We start from the raw sequence: 20,387 nt of genomic DNA on the forward strand, positions 1-20,387 counted from the left end.
CTTCATTTTAGCAGGTTTGCAACCATCAGTTCTTTCAGTAGAATTCGTTTCAATTCAATTTTCATTTTTTCTCTTTCAATCTTTCTAATAAGATTGCTGACATTTTTTTCCCACTTAAAGAGGTCTACGAGGAAGAGCTTTGTTGAATTTGAGAACCTGCTGACTGGTCTTAATCAGATCATTTTATTCATACATTGAGCTCATGCTCTGTCTTTCTAACCCAGGGAGAATTCTCTATCAAATACAACCTCACCTCCCCTTCCCACAAAAAAAGTATTCACTAGTTCCCTGAGAAGTCAAATTCCTTTGAGAGTTTCCTTCCTTACCTCACAGCTATTGCCCATCACCAGCAAGCACACAATCAAGGCAAAAAGAGAGGGCACCAATTTCAAAGGGGGCAAGAATTAGGGGATGGGGAAAGGGTGCTTGTCATACTGCTTTTGTCCATTCGGTCAGGCAGCTCAACGGGCTGAGTGTCAGCCAGTGGTCAGTGAAATCCACTTCAGCTTCTGAATAATCTACACAGTGAATGCTTCTAAACAGTCTTTAAGAGTTCTAGACATCCAGGAGTTGGCTTGAAATAAATATCCCCATTACTTGCTGAGTTAGTCCTGTTTGTCAGACTTTCCATCTATCTAAGGAGCTTGTTTACATGATTAATTGCTGTAATGCAACAAGCCCAGTTGCTGTAGCTCACTGTAATCTGTTTACATGATCAAATGGTTTAACCAAAACTGAAAACTGAAGGAAACATGTAATAGTTCTGTCTAGTAATAAAGGACGATAAGAAATTCTGGTTTGGCAGTTTCCACAGATAAGATGTGGGTGGAATTGAATGTTTCATTTCAAGTACACAAAGTAATTAAAGAATGATCCAAGATACTACATTCCCTGCAATAGTCTAAGTGCACAGTTAAGACAAAGCCAAATCACTCAGAATACCTCTGGGTTAATGGCTTGCTAATTATGGCTAATGTACTCTTGGAAATTCCTAAACTGCACTTTTGGGGTAGCTGGGCATGTTTTGAAAATGATTCACAAAAACAGCTTTAGTATGCACAGGAGGGCAAGTTGCAAAGTGCATGTCACCAGGGGTGGGATTCAAATTTTTTAACAACCGGTTCTGTGGGCATGGCTTAGTTGGTGGGCGTGGCTTGGTAGTCATGTAAATGGGTGGACGTGGCTTGGTGGTCAAGTTATTGGCTGGGCGTGGCCAACTCAATATTACTCACATCGAGGAACACTTCTCCTTGCCTAGCCTCTCATGACTGTGGGGATGCTGCAACAGTCATAAGTGTGAAAAATTGTCATAAGTCACTTTTTTCAGTGCCATTGTAACTTTGAATGGTCACTCCACACAAGCAAAGTACCAGCAAAGGAGGGGGGAAAAACTCCAGAGAAGTTCCTGAGACAGAAAGTCTAGTCCTGCCAAGAATGTAATAAGGGTTAATGGAGAGGCAGTTTCTGTAAGCAACACCAGAATGTTTCCTTCCTGCCTTCCTTACAGGATTAGGCCAGTAATTTCTTCTAACAACCGATTCTCCGATCTGCTTAGAATGTTAACAACTGGTTCTAGCGAATAGGTGCAAACTGGTAGAATCCCACCCCTGCATGTCATTCTAATCCTTATACCTTTCATCCAATCCATTGTATGGCAAAAAGAAAATTAGATAGCTTTTGAAAATTTATATCAGCATAGCAGGGCAAGGTACAAAGAGGATGTATATATGTATACTTTGTCATATTTTATTTTTTTATTACTTTCTTTCCTATTGGGCCTATTAACATCTCGAAGGGAAAAACAGTTTTGAGCATTTGGATGGGGAAAAAAGTTTTGAGCATTTCTCTCAATTGGATTCCCTCTATCTACAACAAATGAACAAATCAGGGGTTTGCTAGAATTACCACTCCAAAAACCAAACTTTAAGTAATTTCCCCGAAGTAATTTTTCCAAGATCAACAAATTTTGCACGTTTTGGGAAGAATGCATTCCCAATTATTTGGATAATTTTTAGTTTGACACTACAAAGCTGGTATTGAGATTAGATTGCAGACATTTTGTATCCAGCTCCATGACTAGATACCTCAGTATAATGAGACATGGATCCAAGATACTTGTCATTCTGTTCTTTGGAATGTGAAAATATTATATATTCACATATGATCATTATCCTTTCACGGAACTGGCTTTTCTTTATTCCTTAGTAGAAAACTCACAAAAATACTATTCCAGCACAAAGCTCAAAGTTAATTCAAATATATGAGTATAAGTGTGGGACATATTGTTCCCAAATTCATATATATGAGCTGTGCATTCTTTAGAAATTATTGAAAGGGGGAGCTTTACTTCATGAGGAAGCATGAATTCAGTCTCTTTTTGAAACAGTCATGTCACTTATGAGGCTAATGGCTGAGCCTGAAAAGACAGGACTTCTTTAATGAACCCCTTTAATTAGTCCACTCATTAAATCAGCTATGTCTTTCTTCAGGCTCAGCTGAAGACCAGAAAAATAAAGAGTACTGCAGGCATGCTTCCAGATCATTTTCAAAGCGTATATATCCTCAATGCGTACCATCTTCATATTATGTAGGAAATAATTTAGATATACAGCAGGGACAAAAATGAATTCATGCAAAATGTATATTTTTTCATATTTGACAACTCAGCAACTGCTCCAATCCAACGTTTCGCTTTGTAATTTTTTTTTTGCTGTGGGTTTATTTTTCTAATTTAGAACAATGGTGTTTCTCTCCCTCTCCAGATGTATTTTTCCTCTGAGGCTAAATACAATTACCTACAGATAGAAAACTGGGGTGGGGGTGGGGGCACTTAAATGTGGTTTTATATTTTTGCAAACGAACGGAAAATGTAGGTGAGCATGTATCCAAAATTCAATACATAACCTATTTGAAACAGTAATTCTCCTGCCCTGCCTCAGTAATTAATATAGGCAGGTGTGACATTTTATGTTACTAACAATTTTAAATACCTGGAAAACATAATGCAAAATTACTGTAGACATACAGGGAGGTTCAACCCAACTAGCGCAGCAATTTTTTTCTTGCGCACCGAATATGCCAATTCTGTTCTCTCTTCAGGTACCCTGCAATCCATTGTAGTTCCTCTTTTTTCCTACTTCCCCAGTTTTCTATTGAACAACCTGTACTGTCAGTATTATAAATCCTTATACAGAATGCTCTGTTACCCAGTTACCATGCAAATAACAGGGTAACAAAATAGCAGAGTTCAAAGGGACTTTGGAGATCTTCTAGTCTGATCCACTGTTCAAGCAGGGAATATTGCTTGGTAATATTATATATTGTATTATCGTTAACATACTAGTATCAATATATTATTAATATACAAATAATAGTGCATATGCAATTTCTCTGCTGACACAATGTTTCCAGATTTCATCCCCTCCCATTTAATATTTCATTACAAGAACTAAAATATCTCCATCTTTCTCCTCAATGTCTGCTTTATGTCCCATATCAACACTTCAGTATGCCTATCTTGCATATGTCGTTCAACCCAAAGATTTTCATCTTTTTCTTGAGGCTTTGCACTACCATAGTTCCCAGTCTGGTTTTTGGTGGTGTCCTCTTCTTCCTCCACCTCCCATCCATACAAACACACCTTCTTTTCAGCACTTGTTTGTCTTCGAACTTTTCTCCTACATGACTTCTCAAATATGTCACTTTTTTGCCAAGACAGAAGCAGCAGCTGAATATGTAAGACTTGCAAACCGGTAGAATGCCTGCCCTGTGGTGTACATCAAGATGAACCTGTAGAAATATTGCTGCTTCTAAGTAATTTTCCAGCATTTTATGCACATCACCCATTAAAAAAAAACCTACACAGATTTATCTACAACAACAAGAACAACATTCCCATGACCTCAAACACACACTAAGTAGACAGGAACTGACCAAGACCAATTTAACTTTGAAGAGGAGAACTCAAAAAGAGGCAAAGATTTAAAAGAAATGGAACCATTTGGCAGACCGATGGGCAAAAGTAGATTTCCTGCCAAAGACATTTTGCCCTTTCAAGTGGAGTGGAGGAGAGCACAGGCATAAGAAGAAGTAAGGAAGAGGATGGATCTTTCAGCAATGCAGGGTTTATTCTCCCCCACAACCCCAAAGCCCCTAAATCCCCTCTTCCCCCAATATACACACACACACAATTTTACTCCCTATCTAGTTCATCGCATGAAAAGAGAAAAAAGTTGAAGAAGGCATTATTTTAGTGTTCCTGGAAAAGCATGTAGAAATATACTTCAGGTGCTAAACCGACAGCACTTTGCCTCATGGTTGGAGAGGAAATCTTTCTCCCACTGTTTTTCTGCAGCCAGCTTTGGATCTGCTTAATTCACACCTATCCCAGAGAATAAAGGTGGTTCAAAGCGGTGTTCGATCCAGGGCAGGATAAGAACATATCTGAGCCCAACCTATAGTCTTTCTGCACTAACCTCTCTTTCCAACTCTCAAGAGTCCAGAAGTCTGAAAAAGTCCTATCAACCATTTAACTGGAATGGTTGCATGCAGTATTGACATGTGGTATTTTGATGGCTACTTTGAGAATTTAGAGAATTCTTTTTAAACAGGAGAAAACAATAGAGTTTGTTCTAATGGTTAACAGCACAAATTTAACAGGGTGAAACAGAGGTCATTAAGAAGCGGCAATTTAAAAAAAGAAAAAGATTAGCTGCAAACCCCTGCTTCACTGATGCCTCAAACATTAATGGGACTTGTAGTTTTAAAGAAATACTGCTGAAATGCAGCAGTAGCATAAATAGAAATAAACTGTCAACAAATATAAGAAAAGAGATGAAAAACTTAACCTTGCTTGATAAAAGGCAGTGTGTTAATAATTAGTAGAAGAATTTTGATTGCAGTCTCATTCCTGATCTCTAGGGATGATGGAAAACTTCCCTTGGCTTGAAAGGTATTATGAATTAATCTCATTTTCACTTCTTATAAAAGAATGTACACCAAAATGCAATTTTTGGATGTACTTTCCTCATTTAAATGTGCAAATAAATTGTCTTGAATGTAATCAAAATTTACACAGTATAAATTAGAACAGCTAAATCACAGATGTCAAACTCACCGCATTGCCTTGCTACCACGTGACATTTCTCCCAATCGCAGAGTTGGGGTGGGCATGGCCTGTGCATGACACATCCAGCCCATGGGCTGCCAGTTTGACACCCCTGAGCTAAATGGTACCACCCAGCTGGGCACACTCATATTAAATATTACATTTCCAATTACATTTCCAGTTTCCCATGCTAAGGGAAACTGAAGCCATCTTACAGGTAGTCCTCAATTTACGACCATTTCTTTAGTGACAGTTGAAAGTTACGATGGTGCTGGAAAAAAGTGGCTTACAAACAAGTCCTTGCACTTATAACTGTTGCAGTGTTGCCATGGTGTCACTTGATTAAATTTCAGGTGTTTGGAAACCAGCATGAATTTACAACAGTTGCAGTGTCCTGGAGTTGCATGATTGCCATTTGTGACTTTCTCAGCAAAGCTCTGATAAAGGAAGTCAATGGGGAAAGCTGGAATTGCTTAATGATTGCACGAGTCACTTAACAACCACTTCAAAAGAGGTTGTAAAATCAGATGAGATTGGTTTAGCAATGCAAGTTCCAGTCCCAATTGTGATTCTAAATCAAGGTCTACCTGTGTAATCTCCATCATCTTCCCACTATTTTTCTCCCACAGAGTTGTACACCTTTAGATATGATTGTTCTACATATTCAGCTTTGCTCTATATATGGAAGTGCTTCTTTGGTCAACATTGTTAACCACAGTTCTCTCCAATGTCACATGAAACCAACAGGGCTCATCATCCTTGCCAATTTCATTACCTTCCCAATAAGTGTTCCTAGATAAGGTTTTTCAGTCATCTTGGCTTATTGTGATTATGATTGGGTTCTGATAACATTTTCCTTTTATAAACCCCCAGGTTTCCTTACTAACTTCGTTTTAATACCAGGAAAAATATGTACGGAGCAAAAGGCAGAGTAACTTCACAATAACTTTTGATTTCAATGGTTGTTTCTGAAAATATACACCTTTTCTTTCCAAATAATATATCTTATGCTTTAAAGTTAAAATATTAATTTTCAAAGAAACCTAAGGTTTTAGCTTGGCCTCATGAATTTCAGCTGCACATGCAAGAAAGAGGTTCATGAATGAAAGAACAGATCTCTGCCAAACTGCATTGGGATGGCATCATAGAGAAGTTGGACTATTAGCACAGTATGAATTAGCATCCAGAATCAGCAAGCTAAGAAAGAACCTAGCTAGACACATAAACAGCAAAACCATAATTTCTGAATGCAAAAACAAATATGCATGAAAGATCATTAAGCCTACTAAAATTTTCCAATTAAAAAAATACTGATTTCTGGCATTATTCAATAAAACTTTAAAGCAATGGCTATCTGTGTAAATTATTTTGTAATGGGGCATTCAATTTCAAGTCAGGTAACAAAACTTCGTTGCCATAACATCATTCACAGAACAATGGGTTTTATATATTTACTTAATGATAAAATTCCTATAGTCCTGAACTGCTCATGGCTCAGGATGGTTTACAAAGAAAATAAACCACAAATAAACATAAACCCTATGCAAGAAACTTGGTGTACTCAAAGCTAGCTAAAATAGAATGGTTTCCATAGCTTTGCAAAATGCCAAACTACTCTTTTAGTCAACAGTTTAGTCATTGTATTTTAGACTCTCTGAAGATTGTGCACTGGCTTCAGGGGCTACCAACCCATGTAAATTGTACTGCCGAGTTTTATTGAAGGTGATGAAGGTGTGAATCACTATTACAAGGATATTCTGATTCAAAATGCCCACAACTGGCACACCAGCCAAAGTTGAGCGAAGGTCCTCAGGCCAAAGTTTCTACCTGATGCTTGAACAGTAGTTGTAAGTCCAGAAGGACTCTCAAGTCCCTGATATATTCATTAAGGAAAGTGCAAGTCTACCCAGAGTCAAGTTAGGGATGAAGATCAAATGATATTGTTTGCCTGCATACAGCAGTCCATTTTTAAGAATTTTATCTGAGTTTGTGTGTTTGACCTAACCAGCTACTTGCAGACTCAGGACACTGGAGAATTCTAGCCCTTCCTGTGGTGGTGATGTATAGTTACATGATATCAGTCTCCTGATAATTCCTAATTCCAAAACCAACAAATAACCTCTTCCTACAGTTTCATGGAGATATAAAGAGAATGTGGGAGAGAACTAAGCCCTGAGGTATCCCACATTGATGGAGCCAAGCCAACTGCTCTTCCCTCCACCCTCTGACTAACTTTGCAGAAATGTGCTTCTTACTCTCAACCCCCACAATCTATTAATCAGGATATTATCTTTAATAATATCAAGTGCTTCTAAAAGGTCCAACAACACCAAATATAGTACATTCTAATAGATTCTCTGTACCTGGAGGCTCATTGCCTTTTTCAAAGTCTTCTTCCAAATGAAAGATTAGAGATGAAACAGAAGTTATCCAATATGACTGGATCAATGTGACATCTCCTTAAACTGTACCATCTAAAAATATGCGAGGTGAATTGAATCGAGTCCATCACAAACTAGAAAACTAAAACACATATACTTTTTGTATTTGCTGAATTCACAAATATTACAGTCCAACAGAACAAAAGTCATTTGTTTCAAATCAATTGGCTGGAATTAAAATTGCTGCATTTGTCACATGCAACTCAATCATCAAAGAATGATACACAATCCACCACAGTCTGAAGCCACAATTACAAAACAGACCAATACCATAATATGGCAAATGCTGTGCAAAAGCATTGGAAAAAAAAAATACAAAACTTACATTCAAAAAAACAGGCGAACAGAAAATACCACATTGCTTTTTATATTACTAAATGTTAGTCTAAAGGAAGATGTGGGGATGATTGCTACCTATTTGGTCTTTGGGAAATATAGTGAATGAAAACCCTCTGAAGGTCAAAACCCAACATAACAACTGTGTGTCAATGAGTCAAAGATACCACAAACCCAGTGCTAAAAACTGAACCTTTTTAGTTGTGTTAACTTCATGGGCAACAGCTAGCATTAGTGTTCTCTGTCAAGATATATATAAAATGCAGACAGGTGGATATTAAATTCAGTATACCAATTAATGCAATGTGAGCATACTCAAGACAAAAGATTACCAGTCAAAAGAGACCTTAAAGGAGAGTATCTTCTTTTTAAAAAAAGAATCATATTCCAGAAATGAATATTTTTCTTTTTAAAAAATCAAGCTGTTTGGATAATATTTCTTTGGAGTTACAGAAACTTTTTCCTCACCTGGAGCATTGTAATTACCTGTTTTACCACTGTCAACTATCTGTGTAGCTATAATACAAACAGTAAAAATACAGAAGGGTTTCTTAATTGGCTTCTGGTAGCCAGTGCAATTCTATGTATCATTGTAAGCAACTTAATTTCTCTCCTAGAAGAAATTCCTAAATGCTTGAGGAACATAAGGATGGATTTACCCCTACCTTTTCTTTACTAAATCAAAACAAAATATCAAGCAGCTGTTTAAAATAGCTCCACCATGTCTGAGCCCACAATGCTAGAAATGCTGTTTATTATGAACGCTAACTATATGTTGGGTGCTTTGACAATCCCAATTAAACATACATTTTGCAAATCCGCTTCTCAAACTTCTAGTGCTTGTTTGGGCTTGAAGCAATGTGAAAATTATACTTTATAAATGACCGGGCAGAAAAAACAAACAGTCAACCCAAAATACCACTTCCAAACCTCAAAAAAGGCATCAACCAGTCAAGCTTCTGTGTATAAAAACATTTGCACAGCAGCACAAAAAATAATTTAAAAACTGCCATGATAATGAATATAACACAATGACACAGGGTCTCAGAGAAGTATATATTAGTAAAATCTACTGCAGTAAGTCACTTTGAAAACATAGCAATGTGTCAGATAATAATACCACAATTTTAGCTCTGCTATATAATTTCCATTAAGCCCATTTTCCTATATTTTAGAAAAAGAAAAAAGGACTTAGCAGATTATATCTCAGTCCTGTATCAATTAAGGGCTATCTTTCACACTTCAGTACCCATAAGATATTAAAACAAATGTACTTATCTGCTCAAATGATCATTGCCTCTCTATAGCTTAGTTTCCCAACCTGCTGCTCTTAATATGTAAAGTACATCAAGAATAACAAAAACAGATAGTGGTATGAGGATGATAGGATCTGCCACATCGGGAGAACAAGTTGACCAAGGTTGCCCTAACCAGTTCTCGGTGGGATTTTATTTTTCCATAAACAAAATATCCCAAATCATTTGCACTGTATGACTAAAACACTGGTAAGCCTTTTACTCTCTTTATCTCTCTCTCTCTCTGTGTGTGTAGTTCAAAGTTTGTAAACTTTGTAAACTTTGAACTCAGTTTAGGACCACAATGGAGCCCAAAATTTCTGCTGTTAAATGAGACCTTTGTTAAGTGAGTCTTATCCCATTTTATGACTTTTCTTGCCCCAGTTGTTAACCAAATCATTGAACTTGTTAAGATAGCAACATGGTTGTTAAGTGAATCTGGTTTATCCATTGACTTTGCTTGTCAGAATCTTGCAAAAGGAGCACTGCAACTGTCACAAATATCAGTCACTTTCCAAGCACCTGAATTCTGATCCCATGATCATGGGGATGCTGCAAAGGTTGTAACTATGAAAAATGGTCATAAGTCACATTTTTCAGGGACGTTGTATTTTTGAATGGTCACTAAGCGAACTACCTGTATTACTGTATCATCTTTTCCACATCTATCACTAGCGGTACATTAAAAAATAACCCTTCATTATTTATTTATTTTCTTCCTACAATTTTTCCCAAAAGGGCACAATCTGCTTTTTGGGGGGAGTGGAGAATCTACCAAGTGTGGATCTATTAGTTACTGACATGAGTTGACTGACCAGCTTGCTACTCAAGCCAGACATTGCGGGCTGAGAATGACTGACCAAATCACCCAGCTGGCTTTCATGACTCAGGTGGGAGAAGAACTCACAGCCTCCTGGTTTCTAGCCTGGTGCCTTAACCACTAGAACGAATTGGCTCTCTTTAAAAAAAAATTTTTTTTCAAACAATCTGCGTAACTTAGAATTTTAATCCCACTATTCCTAGCACAGTAGCAACCAAAGAATCTTGCACGTTTGGACAGAATGACACCAGCAGTTCTGCCCCTTTGGGTGTACATGCAATGCTTGTAAGAAAAACAGCAGAGCATGCAATACACTGCTGCTTTAATCAGTCTGCTGCCCGCAAGGCTTTTAGCTGAATAGGCTGATGATCCTGGGAGTTTAGTAACTTAGCATGTTTGAAAGGTTCCAAATTGCGCAATTTTAGGCTATCATTTCTGCCTCTTTTTTACATCTGCAAAGCAAGGCAGCACAAACTAACAAAGTTCCTGAGAGGTTAAACTGCACTATTATGGAAGTATACAACTTATTGAAGAAAGAAAACATGCATAATTAACCTGAAGTTTTAGTGCGTTGAAGGTAATTAAATAAAAGACTTAAATGTGCATTGCTTTTGACACTGTATTTACTAACTCTCTTGTTGATTCTCCCCAGATATCAAACAATCTTCCAATACAAAGAAACATCTGAAATTTTTTGTAAAAGTTGTATTGATTGTGCTACAGCTGTCTGTGACTGATGCTTCCTGGCCATAAACAGGACATTTAAACCCTTAAAATTCACGGTACAGGAAAAATATGAAAATGTTACTTGAAATTTGCTAAGCTTCGCCTTTTAAAAGTATAACTGAAGTCATGCTGACCTAAAGACATCCTTGTAGACCGAGACTAAAAGCACTTTAAAGATTTCAAGGGTTTACTTATCCAAAGTACTCCCTTACACAGTACTAATAAAGTTCCTAGACACAGTAAATTTTCTATTACTTATATGATAGGTGCAATTTCTAAATATTTTCAGAATATTCACCCCAAAACAACAAACTATTGAACAGCTTCAATGTCTAAAGTAGCATAAGTAAAAATAATCCCGTAAGAAAATAAATGGGAAATTTGAGGCTCAGATTTTTTTAAAACTTTCATAAACTACGCAATTGGCAACAACACAACAGCTGTGTTCACACAGAATAAAGTGTAATTTCCATTAAGCTTCAGTAGTGAAACATCATTAGCGCTAGTGCATATGAAAATAGCCTCCAAGCATGTGCAGAATAAATTTTCGTAAGTAGCCAAAACATCTTAACTGAGTTCATCATATTAATTGGCTCTGGAAGGTCCCATAATCACTGCCTGTCATGAAAATAATTTAGATATGACTTGGAAGATTCATTCCTTTGATCTGGGGTAACTGGCAAAAGAATAAATTTGCTAGTTTAACTGGACTCAGTATGTATTTAAGATTCATTAGGAAAGGGGTGCCATGTAGATTTAATTCTTTTATGTTTTTGTATTTCAATAAATCTGAGTTCGCTTGGAAACACATGGGCATCCCTCCTGTTTTATAGTGGTCCCATTTTGACCTCAACCTTATTGGCAGTCATGATCCAAGTTGAAGATTAATGAGAATGCTATACAATAGAACAGTGTTTTTAAAACTGAGCGACTTTAAGATGTGTGGACCTCAACTCCCAGAATTCTAAGAATTGAATTCCACACATCTTAAAAGTTGTCCGGTTTGAAGAACACTGCAACTGATCAAAATATCCACATGAAACAGTACCTATATATGTGCATACAACTATTAAATAGAACTTAATCTGGGGCTATGTAAAGAAGGCTGCTCTCTATTCATTGTCAGAGCCTGGTTTCAGGAAAAGAAGCAGATCTAAAACCCAATGATGGATGCAAAGATATATGCGCAATGAGAGCAGGACTGTGAGAGCAATATTGTGCACCAATATCTATTCCATGTGTGTGTGTGTGTGTGTTTGAGAGAGAGAGAGAGAGGGGGGGGGGGGGCAGACAGATATTAATGCTTGTACAAAGGAAGTAGGGCTCAGATTACAATATTATGCATGCCATTTTGCAGATTTTAAATCCTACAGGAGGAGCCACAAGTTAGACAAATATTTCCAAAATCATCTTTTGCTAGACCTATACTCGAATACAGCTCATCAGTCTGGAATCCACACTGTATATCGGACATTAATACAACTGAGCGAGTCCAGAAATATTTCACGAAAAGAGTACTACACTCCTCTGCTCTCAACAGAATACCCTATATCACCAGGCTTGAGATTTTGGCCTTGAACTATGCTGCCTACGGTTGGACCCTTGCCTAGTACACAAAATTATCTGCTACAATATCCTACCAGTCAATGACTACTTCAGCTTCAACCGCAACAATACAAGAGCACACAACAGATACAAACTCAATGTAAACTTCTCCAAACTTGATTGCAGAAAGTACAACTTCAGCAACACAGTGGTCAATGCCTGGAATGCACTATCTGACTCTGTTGTTACATCCTCTAAACCCCACTCCCTTAACCTCAAACTATCCACTATTGACCTCACCCCATTCCTAAGAGGTCTGTAAGGGGTGTGCATAAGTGCACAATTGTGCCTACCATCCCTGTTCTATTGTCCCCATTTATTTGTACCTATTTCCAGTATTCTTACTCATGTTTACACTTATACTTATCATCTTGTAAGTGTTTGACTAATCAAATTTTTAAAAATCCCTCTGCTTTCTTGCACTTTAAATGAACTGCTAATTCCTAGGAGAAGTAAAATGCTGTAGACACATTGCTCAAATGAGACTAGAAACTCATGCATGCTATGGTAGACATATCAAATCCTTAAGTGATTGTTATGTTAATCCATAATGTGTGTTTGTATGTCTAATTTTGGCTGAATATATGTGAGCCAATCATCGCTTTTTCAACAACCACTCTTAAGCAAAATGTGACAGTGTGATGCTTAAAGCAGAAAATTAGAGTGCAAACGCTTAAAATTAAACTCTTCTATCTAGACGCCTAGTTCATGAAATCAGTCTAGCTCTCTATTTGTAAGTAAGTGTAACTTATCCCCAAGCAAGTATGCTCAGTATCACACAGGGCAGGCTCAGTCAAAAAAAAAATCAAGATGGCAGATTTTTTTTAAACTCACCTATCCCCAATAGATGGTTGTGGGATCACAGTGTAATACAGAGTTGCTTTCACAGTTGAGTTCACAAAGAGGCATCAATTCTTACATATCATGGCCTCTGCAGAGGACTCACCCTCAGAGAATGAGGAGAAGCTGCATGGATTTAAGATTGAAAGAAGCCAAGAGCTAGAGCCCAGCATGATAAACACTTGAGATGAAACTCAAGACTGCAATGTAGCATGAGAAGGGTTTTTTGGGGGGGCGGGGGGGTGGGGACAGACAAATAGAAAGGGGAGATGTCTGTAAAATTAATGACATCAAGGATGAAAACTCTGTCAAAAGCATCTAGATGAATATTAAGGAAAAAACAAACAGTAAAGAGGTTGTTGTGAATGTACTGTATGATATAGATGAAATCTTCACAAATCAGATGACTGAAACGTCGTGGAAACATAACATTGAAATCACCAATGGGAGACTTCAACTATTCTAATATTAACTGCAAATCAAATCTATGACAAGTGGGAAATCCAACAGAAATCCAGAGCAAATCTGCCTTGAAGAGAAGTTCATTGTCTAAACAATGAATTAGAACTTAGAATAACTTTATTGTCATTTTAAATGTACACTAATAGGTATACATTAAAATGAAATTTTGTTGCATACAGCTCTCAAAGGTCTCCACTTCTAATATACACTACATAAACATGACAAAACAAACAAACAAACAAACAAATACAAAATTATGAATAAAAGAGAGATCAGTTATATGGTATTTCATACTTACTAACAGGGAAGAGAGATACTAACAGATTAAAAAAGAGGAAGTATGAACTTTGGAAGAGAGTGATCATGCGATCCATGAATTCCCCATACTGCAGACCGAGAGAATGAAAGGTAGCCAGATTAATGTTCTAAATTTCAAAAGAGTTGGCCTCAGTAAGCTAAGGGAAAAAGTAGGAAATAGTGCATGGATGGAAATTCTGAAGGAGGAAAAGAAAGTTCAGGAGAGTTGCATAATTATAAACAGCGAGATAATTAAGGCCCCAAAACAAACAGAGAACAGAAAGAAAACTGGAAAACAGTTGATGATGCAATTGTGCTTTCAAAAGAACTCTGATAAACTAAGAAATAAAAAAGGATAAATAAATAAAAAATTGTAAAAAGAGGCACATAACAAAAGCAGATTGATTATCAAGAAATAGCCCAAATTTGTAAGGATGGCATAAGAAACGCTAAAGTTCAGAATGAGCTGAGGCTTACAATGAGTGACAAAAAATAACCAAAAAAGGGCTTGTCTGTATACAGTATGTACAAAACAAAAGAGAAACATCAAGGAAATGGTCAGTCTCCTGGATGGAGAAAATGGCAAGATAGCGATGGATAACAGGGAGAAGGCTGAACTACTACATTTTTATTTTGCAGCTGTCTTTTCACAAAAGGAAAAAGTGGTCCAACCTGTGCACTGGGTGGAGATGGGCAGAAGAGCAATATAGGTCAAAATAGACAAGAGGCTATGAATGAACACTTAGCTTCTGGGAATAAATTCAAGTTCCTGAGACCAGGTGGATAACATCCCAGGGTGCTAAATGGTTCTCGGAGAATTCCTGAAGTACAGGAGAAGTGCCAGACTATTGGAGAAGAATAAAAATGGGACCCATGCAATGACAGATCAGTAAGTTTGAAGTCAGTACTTAAGATCATTAATATTGTTTACAATCATGCCAGGTTATTATTATTATTATATTTTTACAGAATGGATAGATTAATTAGACAGAAATGCTGTGGGTGTAGAGTACCTAGAGTTCAGTAAAGTTGGGCATAAACTCTTGATAAAATGGAACGTGTGAGATAGTAGCACTGCTCGATAGATTTTCAGGTGTTCCTTAATGAAACTGTGTCTACATGGAGGGACCTCTGCAGTTGGGGACTTCAGGGTTTTGTTCTAGGCCAGTCTTGTTCAAAATATTCATAAATACTTAGATGAAAGGATAGAAGGGATGCCCAGCACATTGCAGACAACATGAAGTCGGGGGAGGGATTTCTAGTATCTCTGGGCACAGGAGTTAAAAAGATCCTGATAGATTTGAACATTGCGTCCTATGCAACAAAATGCAGTTTCATCGTGGAAAATACTAGGGTTCTGCATGTAAGTAGGAAAAAGTCAAATACAAAGTACAAAATAGGTGATACCTGGCTCAGAAATTGTACCTGTGTGAAGGATCTGGGTATCCTGGCAGATCAACCTGTAGCTGCCAAAAGAGCCAGTGCAATCTGTCAAGATAATGGGAACAGGTAGTTTCATTCTACACTGTGTTAAATGAAACAGCACCTGGAACCTGTATTTAGTTTTTGGTTGCCAAAATACAAGAAGGATGCTGTGGAATGAAAAGAATGCAAATAACCATAGTGAGGGGCTTAGAGGCTAAATCCTATGGAGGACGGTTAAAAGAACTGGGAATAAAGAAGAGAAGGCTAAAAGGAAGACATAATACCATAGTAGTCCTCTAACACTTGAAGTGCTGTCACAAAGAATAGGGCAGGAATCAACAGATGCTTTGCAGAGATTGAAATCGAAAAACAAGGTAAATTGCCTGACTGTGAGAGCTATAAGGCACCTGACTCCTGAAATTATGGGTGCTCCATTTTCAAACAATGGATGGGTAGGCTGGGTGGAATACTCTGAAAATCCTTGCCCTGGCAAGACAGGGAATTAGAAAACACCTTTCCAGCAATATGATTCTAGCAATTATTTCCTACTACCATATTACAGTATATATGCATTCCAATTGGCACCCCCTTTCCTACATAAGGCTAAGCCATAGATCATAAAGCTGCAGGAGAAAAGGCTCCTTGAGATGATGGATCATTGCTTAAGACCCAGCCTTTATATAAAGTCAACTTTTGTTTTTCCTTCGAATTTTCTTATACACGGATTCTTCTGGTCCCTTAGTCAATGATTTGACTGTTAACAGAGTGTGTCTTCTTCACTCTGTGGCTGGCAGTTGCTTGGCTAAGAAAAGTGAGCAAATTTCTTGCAAAGCATGATGACTTCTATGGGGTAGAAGTGAGAGACTGTATATAGCGTATACATAGTCTGAATATAGTCCAAACGTAGGCCTCTATCTCAGTATTTCCTTAGCAGGGGGAGATTCAGAAAAATAATGCTAGAATAGGGCTTGTGACACAAAGGTTACTTGTCTTAAGTCACCCTGGCATAGAGTGTTCTGGCAGACATCAACATGCTGCCACTTACAAGCAAGCATGACAAATGACCTGTACGTTACAGCAAGCATCCCTAGATGGGTCATTAACTGCCAGGACACATTAAATAGAAGCACCTGGGGTGAGAGCCAAAATAAAATCCTACCCAATCTCTTAGCTTGAGAAAGATCCGGCCTTTAAATTTTTCATCCAGATTCAGTTTCGTTAATGGTGAAGCTCCTTGTGAAATTTTTTTTGTGTGTGTGAAAAGGGTTAGAATTGGGCGTTTGAATCAATAGTTCCAAATTATTCACCTTCCTCTGGTTCTGATAAGAAAAAAAAAAACAGTCTAAAGTCATTTTTTTCTGGTGATTGCCCAGGGGAAGGCAATCCACAAGAATGATGGGAGCCCAGGTTTTAAAAGCAGAAACTTCCTGCAACTATAAATCAACATCTGTAAAGACAGGTGGATGAAATTACACGGAAGCCAAACAGTCTCTTAGAAGAGACTGTTGTATAATCTTCAGAGAGCCCTTTGTAGAAAATTGTCAGTCTATTCTTCATTAGTACATTTTGTTTCCCACTAGTATTAATTAATCCTCTCTTTTAGCACCAAGCACAAGCAACATGTTCAGTAGTAATCTATGAACTACCATTTCTCTGCCCACCACTCATATCTAATTGTTCAATACCGCCCTGCCAAAAAATCAGAGCAGGTGAGTTAATATCTAGGCATTTTCGACAATAAATCCTCTTTCAGCACACATGCTCCCAAATCATTAAAAAAAAAAAAAAGGAGAGGGAGCCAAAATCCGCTAAATTAGAGCTGTACCTTTAAGGAGTTCATCTAGCAGAGAAAGCAGCTGCATTCCTGTTGAGAAGGGGCTGCTGTCCTAACATGCAACAGAGGCTAGAAATAACCTGCACGCACACAACCTTCCAGCATCCAACCCAACACTACAACAGCCTCTCTCACTCGTCGGCAGAACAGCAGAATAAGAAAGACGTGAAGGAAGGAAGGAAGGAAGGAAGAGAGAGAGAGATAGGAAGGGATTAACTTTATTAGATCAGCAAAGGAGGCGGGTGCCAAGACATCAAAGGATCAAGCTGCCTTTTAGGGGAGGAAAAGTCGTTTCAAGGCGCATGAAGGAAGAAAGAGAAGAGACACCCACCCACCAACCCCTTTGCTGTGGCTTTGTCGGAATCCGGCTTGGCTGTAGAAAAGGGAGCTTTGAAGGCTGTGATCGGGAAATGGATCAATGGCCCGATCCGATCCGATCCGGCATGCGTGCCTGAGGAGCCCAACGAAGGAACGAGGCGTACGTAGAGCGGGTGGGACAAAGACAACGCCAAGTAGGGAAGAAAAGCAGCAGCAGGTAGTTTTAAGGGCGACGGGATGCCCTGCGCGCTGGCGCCAGAAACATTCAACGACCGCTTGCAAATTAAGCAACGCCGACGCCGCCCCACCCTCTCGCACGTGAGAAGGCTTAATTTTTTTTTTTAAATCGAAGTTCATCAAAGTTTTGCCCCCTGAGCCTCCCCCCCCCTTCCCCCCACCTTTTGTACAAAAGGAGAACAAAGTTGACGAAATGAGGCGGGTGGGAGAGAGAACGCAATTCAGTCTTGAAAAAATCGGCGACTTTGCTGACTTTGCTTGAACTCGAAATGAGGATCTGAGCACATGCAAAAAGTGCTGAAACTTCACCTCCTTTTAGCCAGCGCGCAAAATCCTCCTCAAACTGGGAGCACTTCACCTCTCCGGTGGCTTGACGCAGAGATTTCCGAGGCACCGGTAGAAAGCAAGGGGGAAAGGAGGAAGCTCGAGGAATCGACCGGGGAGGGGGGTATCACCAAGTAGGGGGGACTTGCTCTCCGCGAGATCGCACAGAAGGAAACCTTGGCGGAAAGGGGGTAAAACCAATAAGCGCGCACAGGATTTTACAGCCCAGGCTGGGTGCCCAACTAAAATTGAGGTTGGCTTAGTTGCGGGTCGGGCTTTTCTCAAGCCAGCCAGCCGGCCAACAGGGTACAACATTTCGCTATCTTGTAGGAATTCATCCGGGAGTCGGAGCAGCTGAGTTCGGATCAAGGCAGCTGAAGATATCCCGAGCCTTTTTTTTTTGCAGAGGGTTGGTGGGGCGGCGGAGGTGGCAGGCACGCGCTTTGCGAGCGACTGATTTTCAGACCTGAGATTTCACTCCAAAACTGGCCGGCAGATCCGAAGCGAGAACACAGGGTGTCCTTCCCGCCCCCGCCCCCCCCCCGCCGCCGAGCATCCCTTTTCCGCCAGCCCTGACCCCAACTCCAGCAGCGCAACAGCCCCATGTCCAACTTAGAACCTGGACCCAATTCCCGGAACCTCTCCTCGCCTGCACGTACCGGGAGAGAAGATTGTCCCAGGCGAACCCCCCTACTCCCCACTCCACCCCGACCCCAAGACACACGCGCGCCCCAATCTCTGAGGCGCCCGCCCGCGGCTGGGAGCGCGGGAAAGGGGTTGTCCCCTCAGAGTCGCCTACCTCGCACGTAGAAAGGGGCTTCCCACCGGAGAAGCAGCGGCAGCAGCAGCAACAACAACGGCGGCCACCGGAGACAGAAGCCCCCGAGCCGCCTCATGGTGGCGAGCGACCCCTGTCGCAGCTCTCGCCTTTGCCCCCGCGAGCCTTTTCCCTCCTTCGCAGCCGCAGGGGAAAAAGAAAGTTGAGGGCTGGGGGTTGGCGGCTGCCGTTCGCTCTTCTCCTCGGGAGCTGCCGCCCGACTTGGCTCCGGCTGCCACCAGGCGCCAAGACTGGTCTCAGGCTCGGCGGCGGCGGTGCGTCGGGGCTGCTCTGGGGTCCAGCCGGCGGCGGCCGCTGCTTTGCTCCGTCTCCCCGCTCTGCAGAAGCGACGGCGAGATCGGGGATCGCTCCAGCTGCCCGCCCCCCGGCCCTGCCCCCGGAGGAGGAGTCCCCGCCGGGGCAACCTCCGCCCTCGCTTCTCGCCCCCAGCGGCAGTCGCTGCTCCAGAGCTTCCCAACCTTTTTGCAGGCGAAAACGTGGTAGGCACCCGAGCGCCGCCGCCTCGGCTTGCTGCCCTCGGCCAGATTCTTCTTCCCCAGCCATTCTAACTCATCCGGCCCCATGATCCCACCTGCCCCGCTTCCAAAGCCAGAGCCATTTGTTGTAAGAGGTGCTTGCTTTTGGAATCGCCCGCTCTCCTATAGCAAAGTTACTTCCGGCGCACTGCTACATACTCAGGAACCTCCAAGTTGCACAGCCACAAGAAACGATTAATTGAAATTAAACCCCTTCATTCCACTGGTCCATTCGCTTTTTCTTCTGTCCTGAGAACAGGGACCCATAATAGAATTGTCCAGATTCGTTCGTTTGTCCATCCATCCATCCATCCATTCATTCATTAATTCACTCACTCACTCACTCACTCATTCATTCATTCAACATATTCCAAATTGATCATATCATCAGCTGAATAAAGTAAGCAAATATGACAAGGCTAAAATATCCCAGGTAGGACTGAAAATGAACTGTAACAATACAACATTCCCAAGGAAAACAAAAATAATTCAGCATGTCCTTGAACTACCAACTAGGAAACATTGGCTTCATGCCTTCTGCTTAATTGTGGCTTTTTTCACTGTAATTTATGTGATGATTGACCAAGATCCTTTTCCGCTTGACCTATGTACAGCTCTAGCAATTTCTTTTTCTGACATCATACTGTCTTTATCTTATCCCCAGTCTATTCCTGAGGCAGCTGCAATTTATTCTTAATTATACTAGTGTTTTCCACTTAAAGCAGGCAGCAAAGCCATGTAGTACATTCGGAAGCGCTTCTCAAACTATTTGGTGACCTCTAGAGGATGGGATCAGCCCAGCACCTATTGGCTGTCTGAAGGTGTTGAACCTCACTCCTTCCCGAGAATACAGGTAGCTCAAAGGTTACAACGACTCCTTCAGTGACAGTTCAAAGTTCTGACAGCAATGAACAAGAGGGCCTTTTTGAAGTTGTGGCCATCACAGCACCCTGCAATTTGTGGCCAT

General features: G+C 40.2%; 1 protein-coding gene across 1 annotated transcript in view; it reads right to left on the bottom strand.

Moving 5' to 3' along the window:
* The window catches only part of LRP4 (LDL receptor related protein 4), a 103,643-nt gene extending 84,175 nt beyond the window's left edge, over positions 1–19,468 (bottom strand). The window contains exons 1-2 of the mRNA XM_026703789.2: positions 19,393–19,468; positions 18,867–19,343 (exon numbers count right to left, since the gene is read on the bottom strand). Coding sequence (XP_026559574.2) covers positions 18,867–19,343; positions 19,393–19,468 — 553 coding nt within the window. The remainder of the gene's footprint in view (positions 1–18,866; positions 19,344–19,392) is intronic.
* Between the last annotated feature and the right edge of the window lie 919 nt (positions 19,469–20,387).

Source organism: Pseudonaja textilis, chromosome 1 (genome assembly GCF_049901715.1).
Source record: "Pseudonaja textilis isolate UNSWEBS1 chromosome 1, rPseTex1.2, whole genome shotgun sequence".
Lineage (NCBI taxonomy): Eukaryota > Metazoa > Chordata > Lepidosauria > Squamata > Elapidae > Pseudonaja > Pseudonaja textilis.